This window comes from Thalia democratica, chromosome 3 (assembly GCF_965202585.1).
Source record: "Thalia democratica chromosome 3, ktThaDemo2.hap1.1, whole genome shotgun sequence".
NCBI classification, from domain to species: Eukaryota; Metazoa; Chordata; class Thaliacea; order Salpida; family Salpidae; genus Thalia; species Thalia democratica.
In genome coordinates, this window is record NC_139167.1 from 50,754,076 (window position 1) to 50,772,977 (window position 18,902).

Consider the following 18,902-nt stretch of genomic DNA (forward strand, 5'->3'; position numbering starts at 1 on the left):
AATTTTTATTCGTTAATCACTGTATTTTACTTGTGTTTATATTATTTAAATCGAATTTTTTTTAGTTTTAATCGAAATTGTTCCACCCTCCCACACGAAACCACATCCTGCGGTAACCTATTCCACATATTTATTGTTCTGCAGAAAAAAGAGTTTTGCCACTGACTGTTATTAAAATTATATTTACATTTTATTTTTTTATTATTTCCTCTCAAATTATAATTGGTCCTAGAAAAAACAAAAAACTGATTGAAAAATTCTTTATATTTACCATTAACAATTTTAAAAAGTGTTATCAATTCAAACTGCCATCTTCTATACTCTAGAGACTCCAATCTGAGTTTCACCAATCTATCTTTGTATGAGGTATTTGAAATGTTGCATCTAATACAAACAAAACGGTTAAAATTTCTCTGCACAGACTCAATCCTAATAATGTATTTTTTTTAATAGGGTGACCATATTGGGGTATTGTATTCGAGTTTAGGGCGAACGTAGATTTTAAATAGTTTAGTGAGAATACTAGCAGAACTGGTATTAAAACTTTTAAGTATTTGATATGATGAGTTTTGAGCAATTTTGTATAAATAACTTATATGTTTGTTCCATTAAAGATTTTAATGCTGGTATTTTAGTTTTATTAATTAAAAGGTTAATAGAGAAGGGTTTATTTTTATTGATGGTTAGAACATGGCATTTTTTTGGATTTAAATCAAGTTTTATTGTTTTTAGCCATTCGTGAATATTATCTAATGTTATTTGTAAAGAAGTTTCTGACTTGCTAAATACTTTTGCGTCATCTGCAAATAGACTTATTTCGCTTTTAATGTGAGTATTAAAAGTGATATCGTTGATGTAAATTAAAAAGAGAAGAGGACCAATGACTCCACCTTGTGGTACTGCACTGTGAATTTTTAGAGGATCTGATAATGTGTTGTTAATGAGTACACTTTGTGTCCTATTATTTAAAAATTCGCTTAACCAATTCACTAAGTTATCATCAAAACCATATTGAGTCATAATTTTTAATAATCTAATGTGTGACACAGAGTCAAAAGCTTTTTCGATGTCAGTATAGACTACTGTGACTGATTCATTGTTTAAGTAAGTTATTAGCCAAGTATGTAAACATGTTAATAATTGAATTCCTGATGATCGGTGGGGAACGAAGCCAAATTGTTTTGGTGTTAATAAATTAAAGTCGAAGAGGTGGTTAAACATTTTTTGGGAAATAATGTGTTCAAAAATTCGGGAAAACGTACTGGTTAAGGATATTGGCCTATAATTTAATGGGTCGTGTTTGATACCTTTTTTGTATACTGGAATTACATAAGATGTTTTCCATTGTTTTGGTATTTCTGACAATGCTAGGGAGCAATTAAAAATTAATAATAAAGGAAAAACTAATGATGGAATAGCATGCTTAATAAAATAAGGTGGAGTTTTCTCTGGCGTTCTAATAATTTTATCTTTAAGATGCTTCGTCGATGTGTTAATGTCTCCAGAACTTATAATAAAACTTTTCATTTTACTGCATGTTTTTTTAGGTTGCTTAAAACTTTGATGATTTTGATCTTGTTTAAATACATTTTGAATTTTTTTTTTAATATATATAAGTAAATATATTAAAAAACTGTAACACCTACACTGTTTTAAATGGGTAAGTTTAAAATATTTACTAATTAGTATTTGTTTATGAAAAACTATTAACTTGTAACCATTATCACACACTTTTTTTAATGACCAGAACTCAATAGAACTTTTTTTAATCATTAAAACTTTAATACTTCTAATTAAAATCTTTATTTATTGTAATCTTTTTTCGATCGTTGAAATGTAATTTAATTCAATAGTTTGTAATTAAATTTATTACTTTTTAAAATAAGTACTATCCATTTTTTAAATAACATTAAACTTTTATAAGATACACAAGAAACGTGACAAACTGCGTAGGTAGCCGTTAGTCACTTAAACGTCACTAGCTTAGTAACTATATACTGACTTGTATTCCTCTCATTTATTAAATAAAAAGCATTGAGTACACTTTTCTTAACAGATAAAACATAACAGAATGCTGAGATTTATTTCGGTTTAGTTGCATTATATAATATTTTGTGTTTGACTATATACTTGAGAAGAGATTATTTTTTACAGTTTACTGTTGTAAGCTGATACCACAAGTACTTTGGAGCAAAAAATGTTCAGTTTGTTACTTTCTGAGGAAATATATTTCATAGCCGAGCATTTTTTTATCATTACTAAAGCATAACAGTGTATATATTTTTTTTTATTATCTAACTTTTGTTTAGTTTGAAATAAATTGTAAAATTGTTAGTACATATTTTTATTTATATACAAAACGATAAACAACCACAATAACTTACCAAGTAACTGCGCATGCTAACCCAAGTCAAAAGTTAGAAGCTGTTTGGAGTGTATAATTCGTATAATAATGTTGCTAAAAACTGTAAAACTGACAAAAAACCTATCAAAACCCAATTTAAATCCAAGGTTTAAAGTGTATGCTTTTTACACGTACAGATTTAGTAAATTTAAATTTACATGCAATTAGAAAAGTCAAGATAAATTTTAGAACTAGCTAGACTACAATATTTAGTAGTAATAAACTTTTTTTTTCTAGACATATTTTCACAAAGCTAATAGATTAGCCTTAAAAGTAAGAAAACATTAAAAAAGAAATTTCAGTTAAAAAAAAAAGTAACCTTGACTAAGAATAATCTAACTTATAGAACAATAGTTATTAAACTAGTTGAGCGATTAGGGAGGCAATATCCTCCCAAAAATTAATTTAGTATGAAAAATTAGTTCTGAACTGATAGTTTTCCAAAAAGGAGCTCTGGTATAAAATAAATATGCTTAACTAGTTGTTTAGTTTAAGGTTTTTTGAAAATGCCGAAGATAAACGACATATACACTTATGAGAGTGCGAATTTACGTGGCATATTACTGTATTATGTTAATAACAATAAACTACTTTCAATAATACGAATAGAAGAACATATTATAAGATAAAAAATAAGTTAATGACATATCAATTTTTTCGTTTAAATAAGTTAATTTTTTCACAGTGATTTATATCAAGAAATATAGTTTAAAATGGTTAGATCTGGTTTAGTCATATCACCAGAGATTATAGATGCATGTAAAAAAGTTCAAAGCAACCATTTAGACGGTTTGGTGTTAGGAGTTTTAGAAACAAACAAGCTTTCCATACTAAAAAGTTTCCCCAAAAATTCTAAAAAACATCTTTACAGATCGATCGCTACATCATTTGATGTAAAATATGCTAGGTTATAAATGTTTTATACATTTTTTATACATTACAATCACAACTGAACTAGATTTAAAATATAAGAAATAAATTACTTACAATATATCAAATTTAAGTATTCTTTATGTTTATATAACTCTTTTCTTAATTTTATCTTAAAAAAGAATAAAATAAAACTAGGTTAAAGGTAATTTAAAACACAATATTTTTAAAATTATTCAAAAATACAGTAGCTTTCGAAATATGAAATTCCGTTCAGTTGAAGCTTTATAGATAATTCTATGAATTTAGGTTAGCAGAGTGCTGTCGGTAGAAGTTGTCAATGTTTGTTTTTAATAACAAAAATAAAAGAAGCTAAGTATAAATTAATCAAATATTAGTAAGTAGGCAGTGTAAAATATAAGTTTATCGACTTTTATACCAGCATGTGACTTCGCATCTTTCGAAATTTAGGAAACATTGATGAATATTTAAAATTTTAATTGTTTTTTCTGATGTTTTTGCTCAAACTTGTACACGTATAAGACTTTTTTTTTAAATAAGTTGAAAAAACGGTTTACTTCTTAAAAAATGTTACGCATATAGTTTTAAATATTTATGTTATATCAACTTTGAAAAAACGGACATATTTTGTATAATATCTAAAAATCTAGTCTGTTTTGAACTACGGAAAAAAAAGCTGGCGAACAATATAAAGATAATTGAATGTGTTTTAGTACAATTTTTTTTAAAGAAAAACAAACATAAAATTACGCCACTATGAGTTTCCCACAGCAACAAAATAACAGTAACTTTGTTTAGCAGTTTTAGTGATCTCTATAGAAAAAGTACAAGTCTTGTATATTCAATTGACAGACTTTAAGAGCTATAAAAAAATGTTTAATTTACAAAATAGCTTCATATATCATACTTTTATTTTATGATAACTTTTGCTGAGTTTAAAGTAAATTCATGTATTTTTATAATTAAACAATTCCGTTTTTTTTCATACTTCTAGCAAATTCTGTTCTTGAAAGTTTAGAATTTATTGTTTTTGAAATACATTAAAACTTTAGTTCTACTTTGGTTTCACGTTCACTTCAGGTAGCTTATAAAGTTCTCATAGTGCTTTTTAATAAAATTCTTAAGATATGTTCTGTTTCTTATTTACACTAATATAAACTTTAAATTTTTATTCTTAACGTGGTAAAAGTGATTACTTGACTATGCTTAGATGTTATTTCGAAAAACGAACATGTCTTAAAACTTTCTGTTTTGTAGTAAAATCTAAATTGTACTGTAAAGTATTCATTTATAGGTATGCTGTTTTGAACTTGCGCTTCAAGAGTGGAGAGAACATTTCAAAAGATAAACTTATCGCTGTGAAGTGGGTCGGAAGTAAGACTTCTAATACAATAAAAATGCTGAGCGGCTCTGGCTGGATAAGCTTCTGTGCTAAGGTGAAAATATATGTCATGTTACCAATAGAGCTAGTAGTACTTTTGTTTCTAAAAGCAATGATTAAAGTTTTGTAACGACGGGACAAGATTAAAAAAAAACTTTACTTAGCGTAAAGATTCAAAAGAATTTACAGCATATCAATTTTTATTGTCTAAAAACAAAGTTGATTATGTCTAAAATAAAAAAAAAGTTCTTTAAAGCAAAGCTAACTGTTATCATTTTTTAAATATTAAAAATTTTGAGTAATCAATGATGAATTAAGAACGTTTAAACAACGTAAACACTTTGATGACTAACTTATGGTAGTCACACTTTAACCATTGACGACACCTTGAAATTTTACATACAATAAAAAGAAAACCATACTAACCAAACCTAAAAAGAGCTTATACGCTTAATCGAGCCTACTAATAATTAGAGAGCCAAATTTAGTAGATAAGATTAATACTAAAATAAAAAGTTTGACTTTTTAGTACTTGATACAATAGAAAAAAATTAAGAAAAGCCATGAATTTAGCAAACAAAACATAAAATATTTCTTCAAATTAGTTTAAGTATTTTAGAAACTTTATTAAATTTTTGATAAAATATAATAACATTAAACCTTAAATTACTAACTCAAACTACATACTTTAAACAACAGAATTAGTTTAAAGAACCAATAAGATTTGATATACTAAAAGTTATTAGTTTTGAAATAAAACAAGGTAGTATCAAACATTTAAGACTTTCTAAAAATAGTTTTCGGCTTTATTTTAGTTCTTCAACATGATTTACATTCGCTTTTTATGTGTAAAAGTTTTTGTTTGTTTTTATATTTTAAACTTGTTAAATCTATGCAAGGACTAATTTTGTAGTTGGCGAGTCAATTACACTAAAAAAGCTCTCCTTATTTTATAACCGTATATAAATACTTCAGGTTAAGATTCCCACAAAAATTGAGCTCGATGAAATAGATATCGACTTATGCATAGATGAAGTCTTAGATAAAGTTTTAAGTTTAAGAGACTCTTGCATCGAGTTAGAAGACACTCCCGTCACCAAAGATAATCGGGGCTATTACAAGTTTGAAAACAGAAACGAAGATTCAGATGACGATGACCTTTAACTTTTTTGCAACTTTAAAAAGTCTGTGTTTTGAAAACTTAAAAAGAATAACTGTTTAAGAAACAGTAATGATTTTAAATTTCTATTTTACAACTCATTTTTTGACTCTGACTTGCTAGACTTGACTAACTCTGATTTATACAAAAATGCTTGTTAATTTTACAATAAACCTATTTCCAAATTAACACATCTTTGATAACTTTAATATTTAAACTTTGATTTTAACTAAACCAAAACATTATATTATCCCTATATTTTGTACAATTAAAATAAATTTCTAGATCGAAAGTTTTTTTGCGTCTAGGTTCGAAAGTTACTAGATTTTGTCTTATGTGATGAATATTCTAAAAAAATACCAAGCTGTATGTATGTAGTTTATTGAAGACGAAAATTAAACTGACCCTAAAAGTTTTGTCAGTACACCATGACACAATGACTTTTCAGTCATCGAGCTATATGCCTTACGATAGAATATATTAATTAAGTATAATTTGTTTATCGATACCAAAATTTTTTTTTAATAAAAGTTTTAAAGTAAAAACTTTTTTTTATTAAAATATTAAAATAATAAATATATTAGCCTATTTTACTCGTAAAGTTGCAACTGTTCTAAATCTTTATATACTTTAGCAACTTTTGATGTACTTAACTTTTGTGAAATCATGTTTATAACCTTTTTAATTTCTGCCACATTTACTCTTAGTTTTCTAAAGCTCTGTCAAATGATAAAAGAGTAACAGTATATGTTAAAACATTTATAGTTGTACATAAAATGATAATAAATTTAAACAGTTCTTTTCTTTATTACACTAAGACATATTTTTGTGTGTTAACAAGTTCACACACAGAAACATGTCTTAGTGTAATAAAGAAAAAGTACTGTTTAAATTTGTTATTATAATATATTCCAGTGAACTTGTTTCGCTAGGATCTTTATTAGCAAACGCTTAGATTTTTATTTTGAATAGTTAATTGTACAAGTAATAATAAGTTTGAGATAAAAAAAAGTGTCAATATTTCTACAAAAAAAAAGATACACAAAGTTCATTGAGTTAGTATACTTTAGAAGTTGTCAGTTTTAATTTATAAAAAATAGTTTTGGTTAAAGCGCAAACGTTTAGAGCATTAGTCTATCGTGGTGCATTTTGGTGCGAATTTTGAGTATTTTAGTGTGTAGAAAAATATTTTCGGGTACACGAAATTAATTTCAAAACTCACACTAGATATTCTGAACTTTTTCTAAAATTACACTAGATACTCTGGAATATTTTTGAAAAACACATTATATATTCCGAAAAAAAATTTGAAACTTACACGAGTTGTTCCGGAGTTTCTGTTAAACAGCAAAAAAGGTCTTACAAATGTTTGAGGGGAGTTGTGAAAGCTACCCTAGATATTACGGATAAATTTTGAAACAGTCTACGTTTATCGTTGTAGAGGGAAGAGTAAAACTGATTTTTTTCTACCATTAAACTTTTTTTTTCAAATTAGTACAGTTATGTAATACGCTTTTCTTTAGTTAGTTAAATTATACTGAAAGTAAGCGTCTTAACAATTTTTACCTAAATTTAATTGTAATATAAAGTATATTTTAAGATTTTAATAAATTATTTAAGTTTTTTCAATTATTTTGTGTCATACATATAAAAAATATTCATAGTAATATAAGAATAGTAACATAAATAGTATATAGTATAACATTATACAAACTGACACACTTTTGCCTTGTCTTGGTTGTTGTTTTCGGTACTACTTTTCAAAAGTTTGTAAAAGTTATTTTTTGATTCAGGCCAAGATTTCTAAACTTTTTTTTAGTTGCTAAGCAAAAGAAAAAAAAATTGACAAAAAAGATAACGATAGTCTTATTATCATTCTTTTAGTGTTTGTTGTGTTTATGTCAAACTAGTGTTTTCTTTAAAAAAATATATTTACGGTTTATTACAGTGTTGCATTAAATCTATATTAAGAAGTATTTGTGCTTGTATTTGTAAAAGTTTTCACTCTCTGAAGTTTTTTTAACCTTAAACAACACCTATTGAGCAAGTTGATTATTAGCAAAACAAGTTTTATAGCCTTGTTTTAAACAATTTTAGATCAATTGAGCCTTATTTAAAAACATTACGGTTAAAAACAACAAAATACTTCGTTTACTTTAAAAAATAAATATAGCAGTTATTTGGTTGGGAAATCATCTGTGTGTGATAGTTTTATTAAATAAAGTAACTAAACTGCTATCAATGACTTTAGTATTACTATACTACGTATTAGTTCATTTTATTTTGGTTTTTAGTTTTTACAAACGCAGAAACACAAAACTTACTACTTTTGCACATTGAAGCTAGTTTATAATAATAATTTTTGATAAAATGTATGTTATATTATAAGTCTTTGATAAAAAATAAGTTTTTGATAAAACATTAAAACTTGAAAAAAATAAATAAATAGTTATTTCTGTAAAATTTATTTGTTCAGCTAAATTCTACTTTAAGATAATTTTAATAGAAAAATGTGTTTATGTTTACTTTAAAAAGTCATTACAATTTTAATTAAAAAGAACTGTTTAATGCCAAAAAAGCTTTGTTTTTTGTTTGTTCATGTACTTAGAAAAAAACTACAAAGTTTACGTTTGCTATACTACTACATGTATTAAAGAAAAAACACAATAAGGTGTTGAATAACTCATCATAAATGTATAAACAAAAACAGTAGTTGTAGAAACTTTACTTTTTTTTCAAAAATTATTTGTGTATTACTTTATAAAAGGACAAAGTTTGTTTTATCTAACTTTTAGCATTTAAGAACGTTTTTAGAGTTTTGTTAGTAATAACATTTCACTAGTTTTAAAAAAGCTATAATATATACTTAAGCTAGCTATAAAGTGTTTTAAGTGGAAAGATCTATTAATAAAATAAATTTAAAAAATGTTTTGTTAATTTTTTTTCTAAATAATTTTCTTCATACTTTTTAATTAATAAAAAACTTCGTTTATATTTTTTTGTTTCAAATTATACAAAAACACACAGGATACTTTACGTTGTATAAAAAAGCAACAAAAACTTTTTAGTTTAAGTTAAAAAAGTCAAAAAAGTCGAAGCAATATTGAAATGAATATTTAAAAAAAACATAAAGTACGTATGAAAGATGTGTTTAAGAAAACTGTTCAGTGTATTAAAAACAGTTTCAAGTCATTACTAACTTTTAACTGGTAGTGAGGAATGTGTGTTAGGACTGATTTTAAATAAAAAAGCAGCAGAAACGTACTTTAGAGCGATGTTTTATATGAATTTTAAAAAGAAGCGTAACACAGGGTTATTATTTTGAATTGAAAAACTCTCAACAGTGGTTAAGTTTTAGAAAAATTATAACAAACACTTTCAAACTTAAAGCGTTTTATAAAGATTGTTTTTAAGGTAAATTTTAAAGGAGATACCTAAGATTAAAGGAACTGTTCCATTAAAGTAATATCCAACACTCAAAAACACCAGTTTGATTTCAATTGGTTCAAAAGTTTAAGTTCAACATCTCAAAAAAATTCTCTTTTCTGTTTCCGACAAAAACTTACAAAAAAATGTTCTAATTTAAACGCAAAAATACTGTAGAACACTCTACTTTGTCAAAGCAACTGTGAGGATCAGCTGTCGTGGGTTTTGATCGACCGAAACCTGCTCCTTCCGACCAGCGAGGAGTTTCCCGACGCCATATTGTGGAGCAGCTTGGTCTTGAACCGCTGGAAGCTATCCGTTTTCATCAGCTGGAAGATGCTCTCTTCCGCCGCTTCGAACACCCGGTACGTCGGAAATGGCAGGTTCTTCTCGACCACTTTTTTGATCTCCAAGCTCACGTTTATCTGTTTCCGAAACGTTAAGTGAATCTTATGAGGGTTTGAACAGTAAAAAAGTCAAAAGCTTAACGATACGTAAGATACCAGGTAGTTATACAAAACTATCTACAAAAAAAAAAAAAAAAACTTAAATTGTTTTCGAAAAATACACGCTTTTAACAAACTTCTTTTTCTGCTCCTTCTTTAAGGAACATGTCGTATATTTCGTTGCACTTATCCATGGAAGCCAGATCTTTAAAGTCCTGGATGCTCTCCCAGAAGTCCAGGTTTTCGTCACTGTGCTCGCTTTGGAGAAAGTTGCGAAAAAGAGGTAAAAGATCTGAAAAAGTTTTAGCTTCTTTTAGTGTTTTACTAAATTAATAAAAAATATAAACTGTTAGCAAAAAATAAATAAGTAATTTTTCAAATATCAACTTTTTTTGCTGTAAGTTTTATGTTTAAGCTACTTATTTTATTACTTATACTAAAAAATATATTGAATAATGATTGTTTTTTAAAAAAGATCGTTTCATACTTTACAGTTTTATAAACACTGTTAAGTTTTTTCAGTTTTTCAACAAACTTTTACAAGTAATACTATAGCTCTGAATGTTTTTAAAACAATAAAAGATCTCTACTTTATAAAAGAAGAACAATGTACTTTTTTTTTTTGAAAACTTTCCTTGGAAAACTAAGCTTCACTCAAAGAGCTCATCAGTGGTCAAAATAAATAAAAAAATTCTGAAAAGACATATTTGGAAGAAATTGAATTGTTAAAATAAGCTTTCAGTTAAAATATATTGAGCAAAAACAAAACCAGACCACACCTTAGCTTTTTCAAGCCAAAACACCTACCTTTTGAAGAAAGCACGTCTTCCAAACTTTGATTTTTGATGTTCAACTCGTACGACTCGAGCTCGTCTTCCGTCCTGCAAACACTAGCAGTTATCCCACACGAAATCACTAATCATAAATTTTTAGCTCAAAACGTCGCTTACTTTGGCGAGTTGGTTCCGTTGGACCCCCTCTTGCTCATCATGAGGTCGAAGCGGTTGAAGAAGCTGCTCTTGTTACCATGGTGATGTGTAATTCCCGATCGGTTGTCGTTCTTCGTGCTCGCCCTGCTCAGCCACGACTTCCGGGCCGGCTTGCTCGCACTTGCCGGGTCGTAGCCCAAAAGATCGCCTTCGCTGTTGGCCCTCGGGGAAGAAGAACCATGCTGAAAAGTGTTTTTTTAAACGTTTGTAAAGTTTATTGGTAGTTGTCAAAATTAGTATAAAATTTCAAGTAGTAAAGTAATTTAAAATGGACTTTGTTGTATTAGATTGTTGTTCTAGACTAGCGGTGGGCAACGACTTGGCCCCTACAAACAAAAGTTATTGGTCAGCGATGTGATACTTGGTGGAAAATATTATAGGAGGACCGATTAAAGTTTATCTTACTAATAAGAAATTTTAACATATATACTTTCAATTTGATCTTTAGACTGCAACAATGCTTATTTAAAAACTGTTTCAATACAATTTTGCTTTTAAAGCGTTTTTGAAGCTTTTAAAGTACAACTTTTTTATTAAATACGCGGCCAGCATAATGTTTTTATTTTTTGGCAAATATGGCCCGCCGACTATAAAAGTTGACCACCTCTATTCTAGACGCCCATACTCTAAGTAAGTAGTGAAGATTTAAATATGCTTTAATGAAAGACACATAGTTATTCTAAGCTAAGTTGCCGGTATTTTTTTACAATTAAATATTAATTGTTTCACAACACTGGCCGACTTATAAATTCTCTAACAAAAATAAAATACAGAAGCTTTTAATAATTCTAAAAGTAAACAACATTTTTAAACTAAAATAATACTTTAAATACACATATGAACCAAAAAAACTTTAAAGAATTTTTTTTTGTACTTTTCATTTCATTCGTCCCAAGTAAAACTTTTAGTATCTTCAAAAATTATAACATAATAAATCGTTTTATTTATTTTTTTGTCATTAAATTCGCAATTTAAAAAAGGTTATACTGTATTCTAGAAAATCAGTTTTATTAGGCAGTATTTATTATGTAAAAAAAACGTCGGAAAGTATCTTAAAATTTTAAACATCTTCAGTTTTAACTTGAGTTTTTCTAAAATGAAAATAAAAAGTTAGTAATCAAATTCCTACTTTGTATGACAATATTTTTAAACAACTAAATACAATTCTATAAAAGTCCAACGCTTTTTTTTTTTGCTCAAAATTTTACAAAATGTTACTACATTGTTAACACATTCAATACATAAGTTTAAATATCAGTTTGTTTCGCATAACTTTTGTAACAAAAAATTAAGTTTAATTTCAAAATTAGTTATTCATAATTTCATTTACTGAACAATAAATATGTTCGAAACCTTGATTAAACTAGTAGTTTTGATACAAAAAAAATAATTTTGCTACTAACACTATGATCGTCTCTTTTAAACAGCTCAGCAACTGTTTTTCTTTTTTCAAAGTTTTTCGATGTTTTGTTTCCATAATCCATATCTATATGATATTCCTTATATAAGACTGTAACTATTTATACTTGAAAAACTATATTTTTAACTTTTAATATAAAATTTATCAATGTATTTTGTAAGATTATGTTACGGACGACTTTTCCACAAAAAATAACTAAAACAGCTTTAAACTTTTAAGTTGTAATTCTATTAGATTTTTTGAAATTTGATTTAAATTGAACAATAAATTTGGATGTTATTAATTTTTTTTTACTTATTATAACGTTGTCAAAAACTGCTTTTAGCTGTAAATAAAATAGTTAAACTAGTGACTTGGGTTGTTTTGTTAATTAGCAAACATTGCAAAATATGCTAGATTTTCTAATTTTACATCATAAATTTTAAAGCTGTTGCCTTGGCATTCACTGAAGCTCGTTAAGGTTAAAGCGCCGTATGCTTCAGTCAAACAAACTCGAGTATTTAAATAAATTAGATAAATCAAATCGTTTTAAATTTAATTTTGTTTTTCCTTACTGTTTTTTTTTTCTAAGAATAGTACGTGAATTTTTTGTTGTATTTTAGTAAACAAATGGCTAATGCAGTCAAAACTTATGTATTAGTATTAAACTAAGTATTTTAATCAATTATAAATTTTTAATATGAAACTTTTAACGCACATTTTTTACTATGTAGGAAATTAAATCTTTTGAGAAAACAAAAAATCCATTTATAACTTAGTTTGATTATTAAGCTTTTTTTTATTTGTGAATAGAAAAATACAACAAAGTTTATAATTGTAAAACAACGCATAAGTTGTTATCCTTTGTAAGTTAGTATTTTTAAATACTTCATAAAAACAAAAATTATTCTTTTAATAGCAGATAAATCCAGTTTATCTTATTTTTACGTAGGCAGTCTGCATACTTATAAAGTAGTAGAGCTAAGAGTTTTTATAATAAAAAAAGAAAAAGTGCGCAAATTCATTTTGATCACGAACATTAAGCTCATTCATAAATTTTATACTACATACTTAGTTATTATATATCATTATATTTTTTGTTACACAATACATCAATTAAAAATAATATTTTTATAGTATAAAAACTTCCTATAAGACATCTTTTTACGGCTTAAAATAAGTTCAAAAACAAAGCTTAATAAAATTGAAGCCTTAAATGATAAATAAACAGCTAAATGAAATAATTGAAAAAAATCCTTTTAAATACTAAATAAAAATGTAAACTAACCACTGTATAATGACGTTTTAGACGAAGATCTACTAGAATCGTTATCTTTACAGTCAAATCTGTTGTTTGAGTAGAAATTTGAAATAAATTTTTTATGCAATGTTGTACTAATAAAGAAATATTTTAAAACAAAATCTATAGACTGTACAAATACTATGTTTTAGACACTTTACCAAAAAACGGTTGAAGAAGTAAAGTTTAATATGAAAAAAAATATTTTTATTACTTATAAAACGTGAAAAAGAAATTGTTATTTATATTATTGTGATAAAATGTTAAATTAATTTATAGTTAACAAAAAATAATTTGATTTTTGTACCTTATACTGAATTTATCACTACTTGGCTTCTTTTTACATTTTGCAATTGAATGTTTATTATCCATTTAACTAAATAACTTTTTAGTAAAAAACTGTTATTATTTTAAAAAAATAAACTTTTATCAAAAAAACATTTTTGCGGTATACATATTCAAATGTTTTCTTAGAAAAATTAAAACTGTTTAAAGAATATACAAACTAGCTGAAAAAATCTTTTAAATTATTATTATTTTATGTAAATGTCTTAAAAATGCTAATCTAATAAATATCTCAACATTAAATATTTTTTAATCGGTTTCTACCAACAAGTTTTTAAGTCTTTTAGAAAAAATCACAAGTTACCGAGTTGTGTGATTAACTAAAAAACTAACAATGGAATTTTTATAATCAGTTTCTAAATTAAATAAAGACACTTTACTTAAATAATTTGATAACTAATGATTTTTATACCACTGTTTTTAACTAATTACATAATTCGTTTTAAAAAAGTCTTTACTTTTGTAATTATTTTTTTTTTACTTTTAATTAAAATTGTTTTTTAGATTTTTTATTCAAAAGTAGTTATATTCTAAACAAATTTCCAAATATTTATAAAAAGTAAAATTTAAAATGATATCACTACGTAATAAACGATAGTAAAGTTACTCGCTTTTACTTTTAAATATATAAAATTTAGGAAGTAAATTTTAATTTTTGATTTTAGGATTACTTTTGTAGAATATAGTTTTCATTACTAGGTTAGATTTGAAACTTCATACAAAATTAATTACAGTAACCTCTCGTATCTTTACGCACTCGTGACGTTACGCACTCTCGTTTTAGTTACGCATTTTAGAGTTCTAAAAAATTCAAAAAGTAAAAATTTTTTTTTTTATAATTGCACATACTAGGTTAATTGTATATTTTTTATTTAAAATATGTTTTTAAATGCTAACTCACCTCTCTATATCTTTAGACTTTGTAAACTTCTGTTCCTTGACTAATTAATGAATATTTAGTTATACTTCAGTATATCAGAAATTTTGTTAACAATAAGAGATTAAATTAGAAAAAAGTTGTAAAAACATAAATAATTTTTATCAAAATTTTTTAATATATGTTATATATTTTTGTTCAAAAAAAGAAATCTCTTACAGAGCACCAAAAGCATATTTTTGTAAAAGGCTATAGAAACAAATTTAAATATAGACAACACACCGGTTTTTAAATGGAAACAAGTGCTTAATTATAAATTGAATTTGCTAAATAGAATAGAATATAAATGTAAAGTATCAAATATGTAACATATAAATAAAGATAAAGATAAGATCTACTTATTGTTAAAATAAGTAAAGTTATTCTACAAGTATTATTATTTTATATGAATTGAATATTTTTTTAGATATTTGTTTAGTTTTATCTTTTGTTTTCATATTTATAGATAAAGTAAACAATTGTTAATAGTTAGAAAGTCCCCAGTCTGCTTTTAACTAGAAGCAATATCAAAAAACAGCCATTATAGTAAGTATATTTGGTACCTCTCGTATCTTTACGATCTCTCATATCTCTACGCACTTTTTCTGTGGACACAATGTGCGTAAATAAGCGAGAGGTTACTGTATATAAGTTTTGAATATAAGAAATAAATTTAATCTATATTAAAACAATCTTTGACAGCTATGAAATGCAATTTATAGATATCCTGACAGCTTTCTAAATATTTAATTTTCTTAAAATTAATATGATAAAAACTATAAATACTTTCGTGTTATTTGAAATCAACTTTATTCTAAGCTAGTTTGTAAAAGGCTAATTATTAGTTGTTGAAATGTTTCTACATCTAAGTTATTAACAAAAATAGATTGTTCTAAAAAAACAAACACTTTTAAACATTATTAATTTTTGAATATAATTAATCAATGATTGTAGATAAATACTGTATTATATTTAGTTATTTATATGTATATTTTTATATAGTTAGAAAAAAAACTTCTTTCTTAACATTTTAGTAGTTTATATATTAATACAGATTAGTGCTCCGTCTATCTACTAAATTTATATAAAGATTGTTTTGTCGTAAAAAAATGTACTTTAATGTTATACTTTTGTTTATTTTAGAAATTTTTAATGATTAAAACATCTTCAGCTATCTAGTTAACAAAAGAAACAACTTATGTAAGTATTTAGTATCAATAATAACAAAAAAAACAGAGAGAAGCTAAAAACAAGTACTTAATAACTTTGAAAAACTAAAAAATATATAAAACGTAACTGGTTTAGAATAAAAACCTTTTAAAATCAAAGCTTTTATTGCTTAAAAAAAAGTACTTGTGTAATGCTGGTAAAACTCATTTTCAAAACTTCGTTTTTCTTTAGTCATATTTATCTACTTTAGTTTATTTATACTAGGTAATGAAATATTTTTATAACAAAGACTAACTCAAGGAGTTTTATAACAACAAAATCTCTAACAACTGTTTGCTCTACTGTTAATAATAAATATATATACAAACTAAGAACGACTTGTCACGGCAATGAAATATATAAATTGTCATGTCAAACTGCGATGCTTTATTGTTTATTCGCTTGGAAATTGTGATAACCGTGAAATCTAAACTACCGCACAGCCTTTTTTATTAATGCAAAATCCTCAACACTCTTTTGCTGTATAGAATAATTTATAGAGGACTTTTTTGTTGAAACTTTTTGTTGAATCAAACTTTCCTTAGTAATTCCACGCTTGAATTTAAGTTGAATAGACTTTTGGACTATGATAAATCAAGTTAATAACTTACATAGAAACATACAAATATCAAAAATTTGTAAAATACTAAAATTAAAAACTTAATAAAAATCATCAAAAAAAACTATAACTTTACATACCCATCAGGAAGTTTTAGTTATTTTGTTTAATCTTAATTTTTTCGTTATTTATTGAAATGTTTTCTTAGTTATTCCTAATAGTTTATAAATTCATTAATATAATACAAAAAGGCCATGTATTTTTTTAATGCTCACATTTTCACATATAATTCAAAGAAAAAAAGCTTTCTTCGACCTATAAACGTTTGCAGGTAGATGATACGTTTCTAATCACAACAAAACTGGTAACAACAATTTCTAAGACGAACAAGTGACATGAGAGATCATGCTTGTCGGAAGAAGCTTTCTCAAAAACTTTCTCAAATCCTCGTAATTTAAACTTTTGTCAAAAAATTATCGAACCCGGATACAAGTCATCTTACCGTTACGTCATTATCGATCAAATTACAGTTTTGGATTTTGATTGGTCTGATGAATTCGCGCAATCAAAACTTTAACCTTTAAAATTATTTAGATCCTCGCTAAAAAACATTTAGTTTTAGAAACATTCGAAAATTTTTCTTAGACTTTCTTTAAAATTTTGTTTTAGGCACTATTTCTTAAAAATTTTGGAAATGATTTTGGATAAGCGTTTTTTTTTTTTGAAATTATACTGAATTCAATTTATACTGTTAACTTTTAAACTGAAGTTTTTTCAATATTTTTAAGTTATCTTAAATAAAGTTATATTTTATTATTGAAAAACATTTTATAAACTTATTTAGTGGTTTAAACTTTTCAAAACAGTTTTTATTTTAGTAGATTTTTATAGTAACAGTTTAATGAACAACAACAAACTAAAGCATGTATATTACTGATTTAATAACTTAAGCAAAGTGTTATTCATAACTCTAATTTTCGGCAAGCGTTTAAAAAATAAGTTTATATGCTGTTGATGCTTCAAAAACATCGATAAAATTGATATCAAAGGCAATACATGTTTTTAAATTCATGTACAAAGTTCAAAAACCCTCGCTGTGTAAAAACAGTCAAAATCTCAGATAAAAACTGAAAGGAAGCAATTTCGTAACTGTTTAAACGTATATAGCTGACACAATGAAACTCAAATTTATAGAGAGTTTTACTTTGAGACAATAAATCAATAAAAGTTGAGTGTGCGTTGATCAAGAAAGATAAAGCAGCAATGCGAGCTCCATTGCGAGCCAGCAATGGAAAGCTGGGAAGAATCTCAACAAATTTCACTTTAATTTCAATTAGCAAAGTGATTATTGCACGGAACGTAAGTGTGAATCAAATAACCTCGCGAAACAAGTAAACATCAACAGCTATTATGCATTATGCATGCTGTTGCCTTCCCCTGAATTTCCTGCGACATAAAACAATGTTAGGTTTTATAAATCTGTGAACAAATTTCTGGTTTTGTAAACAGCGTTAAAAACTGGTTAACTGATAGCGTTTGAAACTGATTGTTTAATTATGATGGAAATTTTTAGTTGAGTACTACTTTCGCTGGCCATTTAAAACACGAATGAGTTTTTAGCAAAAGCTTTATGTAAAATATTAATTCTGCTTTCTAAACAATTAACAATAAAAAAAAAAAGAAAAAACAATGAATTTTCTTGCCAACGGTAAAAGAAAATGAAAATTCGATTTCAGCCAAAAACATGCTGCTTTTCCAATCATACATTGTCATTTTTTATTGATTATAGTTCATTTGTTTGCATGCTTTTCGTGCTTTTGACGTTACTTTCTGCAGTTTTCATAAAATTTAAGTAGCAGATTAGTCCGAAAAATAGCCTAAGACTTGACCATAGTGATAATAAAAAAATAATGATTTTTGTAACATTAACCTAAAATGAAAATATTAACTTTAAAGTTTTGAAGCTTTTGTTTGTAAATAATTAATATTTAAGCTCACTCCTAAAACTTAAAAGTAAAATTTAAACTAAAAAGATTTTATTAAATTTCCAAAAAGCTCAGTTATTAGTATAAAAAAATTATTAAATTGGGTAATAGTATTAAAGCATAACATATTATACAAAAATATATAAAATAAAACTAAATATATCAGACTATGATATACAGTTGACTTTAATTACTATAGTAAAAAATATATCGATAAGTTAACATAGTTTTGGAACATGATATTAACAAAACGCATAATCTTTTTAAATTTGAACGTATAATAAAAAATATTTTATGTGTTAAAGTATATAAAAAGTATGTACACTTTTATACAGACTTTTAACAAAACTTTAAAATTTACTAAATTGTTAGTTAACAACATAGTACATATATATATATATATATCTATACTATTATTTTATTGCCTTTTTTTAAATTTTGGTAGTCTTTAAATTTATTATGAGAATTAACAAAAGTTAAATAAAAAAAAATT

At 25.6% G+C, this 18,902-nt stretch overlaps 1 protein-coding gene across 1 annotated transcript; it reads left to right on the top strand.

Moving 5' to 3' along the window:
- Positions 1–3,117: 3,117 nt before the first annotated feature.
- Positions 3,118–5,840, top strand: LOC145832367 (uncharacterized). Its single transcript, XM_082939686.1, has 3 exons — positions 3,118–3,311; positions 4,590–4,731; positions 5,652–5,840. Exons 1-3 carry the CDS (start codon positions 3,118–3,120, stop codon positions 5,838–5,840), a joined length of 525 nt encoding a protein of 174 aa, XP_082795812.1.
- The last annotated feature ends 13,062 nt before the right edge of the window (positions 5,841–18,902 follow it).

Excerpts from the sequence above, each read along its gene's own strand:
- LOC145832367 (XM_082939686.1), top strand. The coding sequence starts at position 3,118 with ATGGTTAGATCTGGTTTAGTCATATCACCAGAGATTATAGATGCATGT. Across the intron at positions 3,312-4,589 it reads TTTGATGTAAAATATGCTAG|GTATGCTGTTTTGAACTTGC; the intron begins GTTATAAATGTT and ends ATTCATTTATAG. Across the intron at positions 4,732-5,651 it reads GGATAAGCTTCTGTGCTAAG|GTTAAGATTCCCACAAAAAT; the intron begins GTGAAAATATAT and ends TAAATACTTCAG.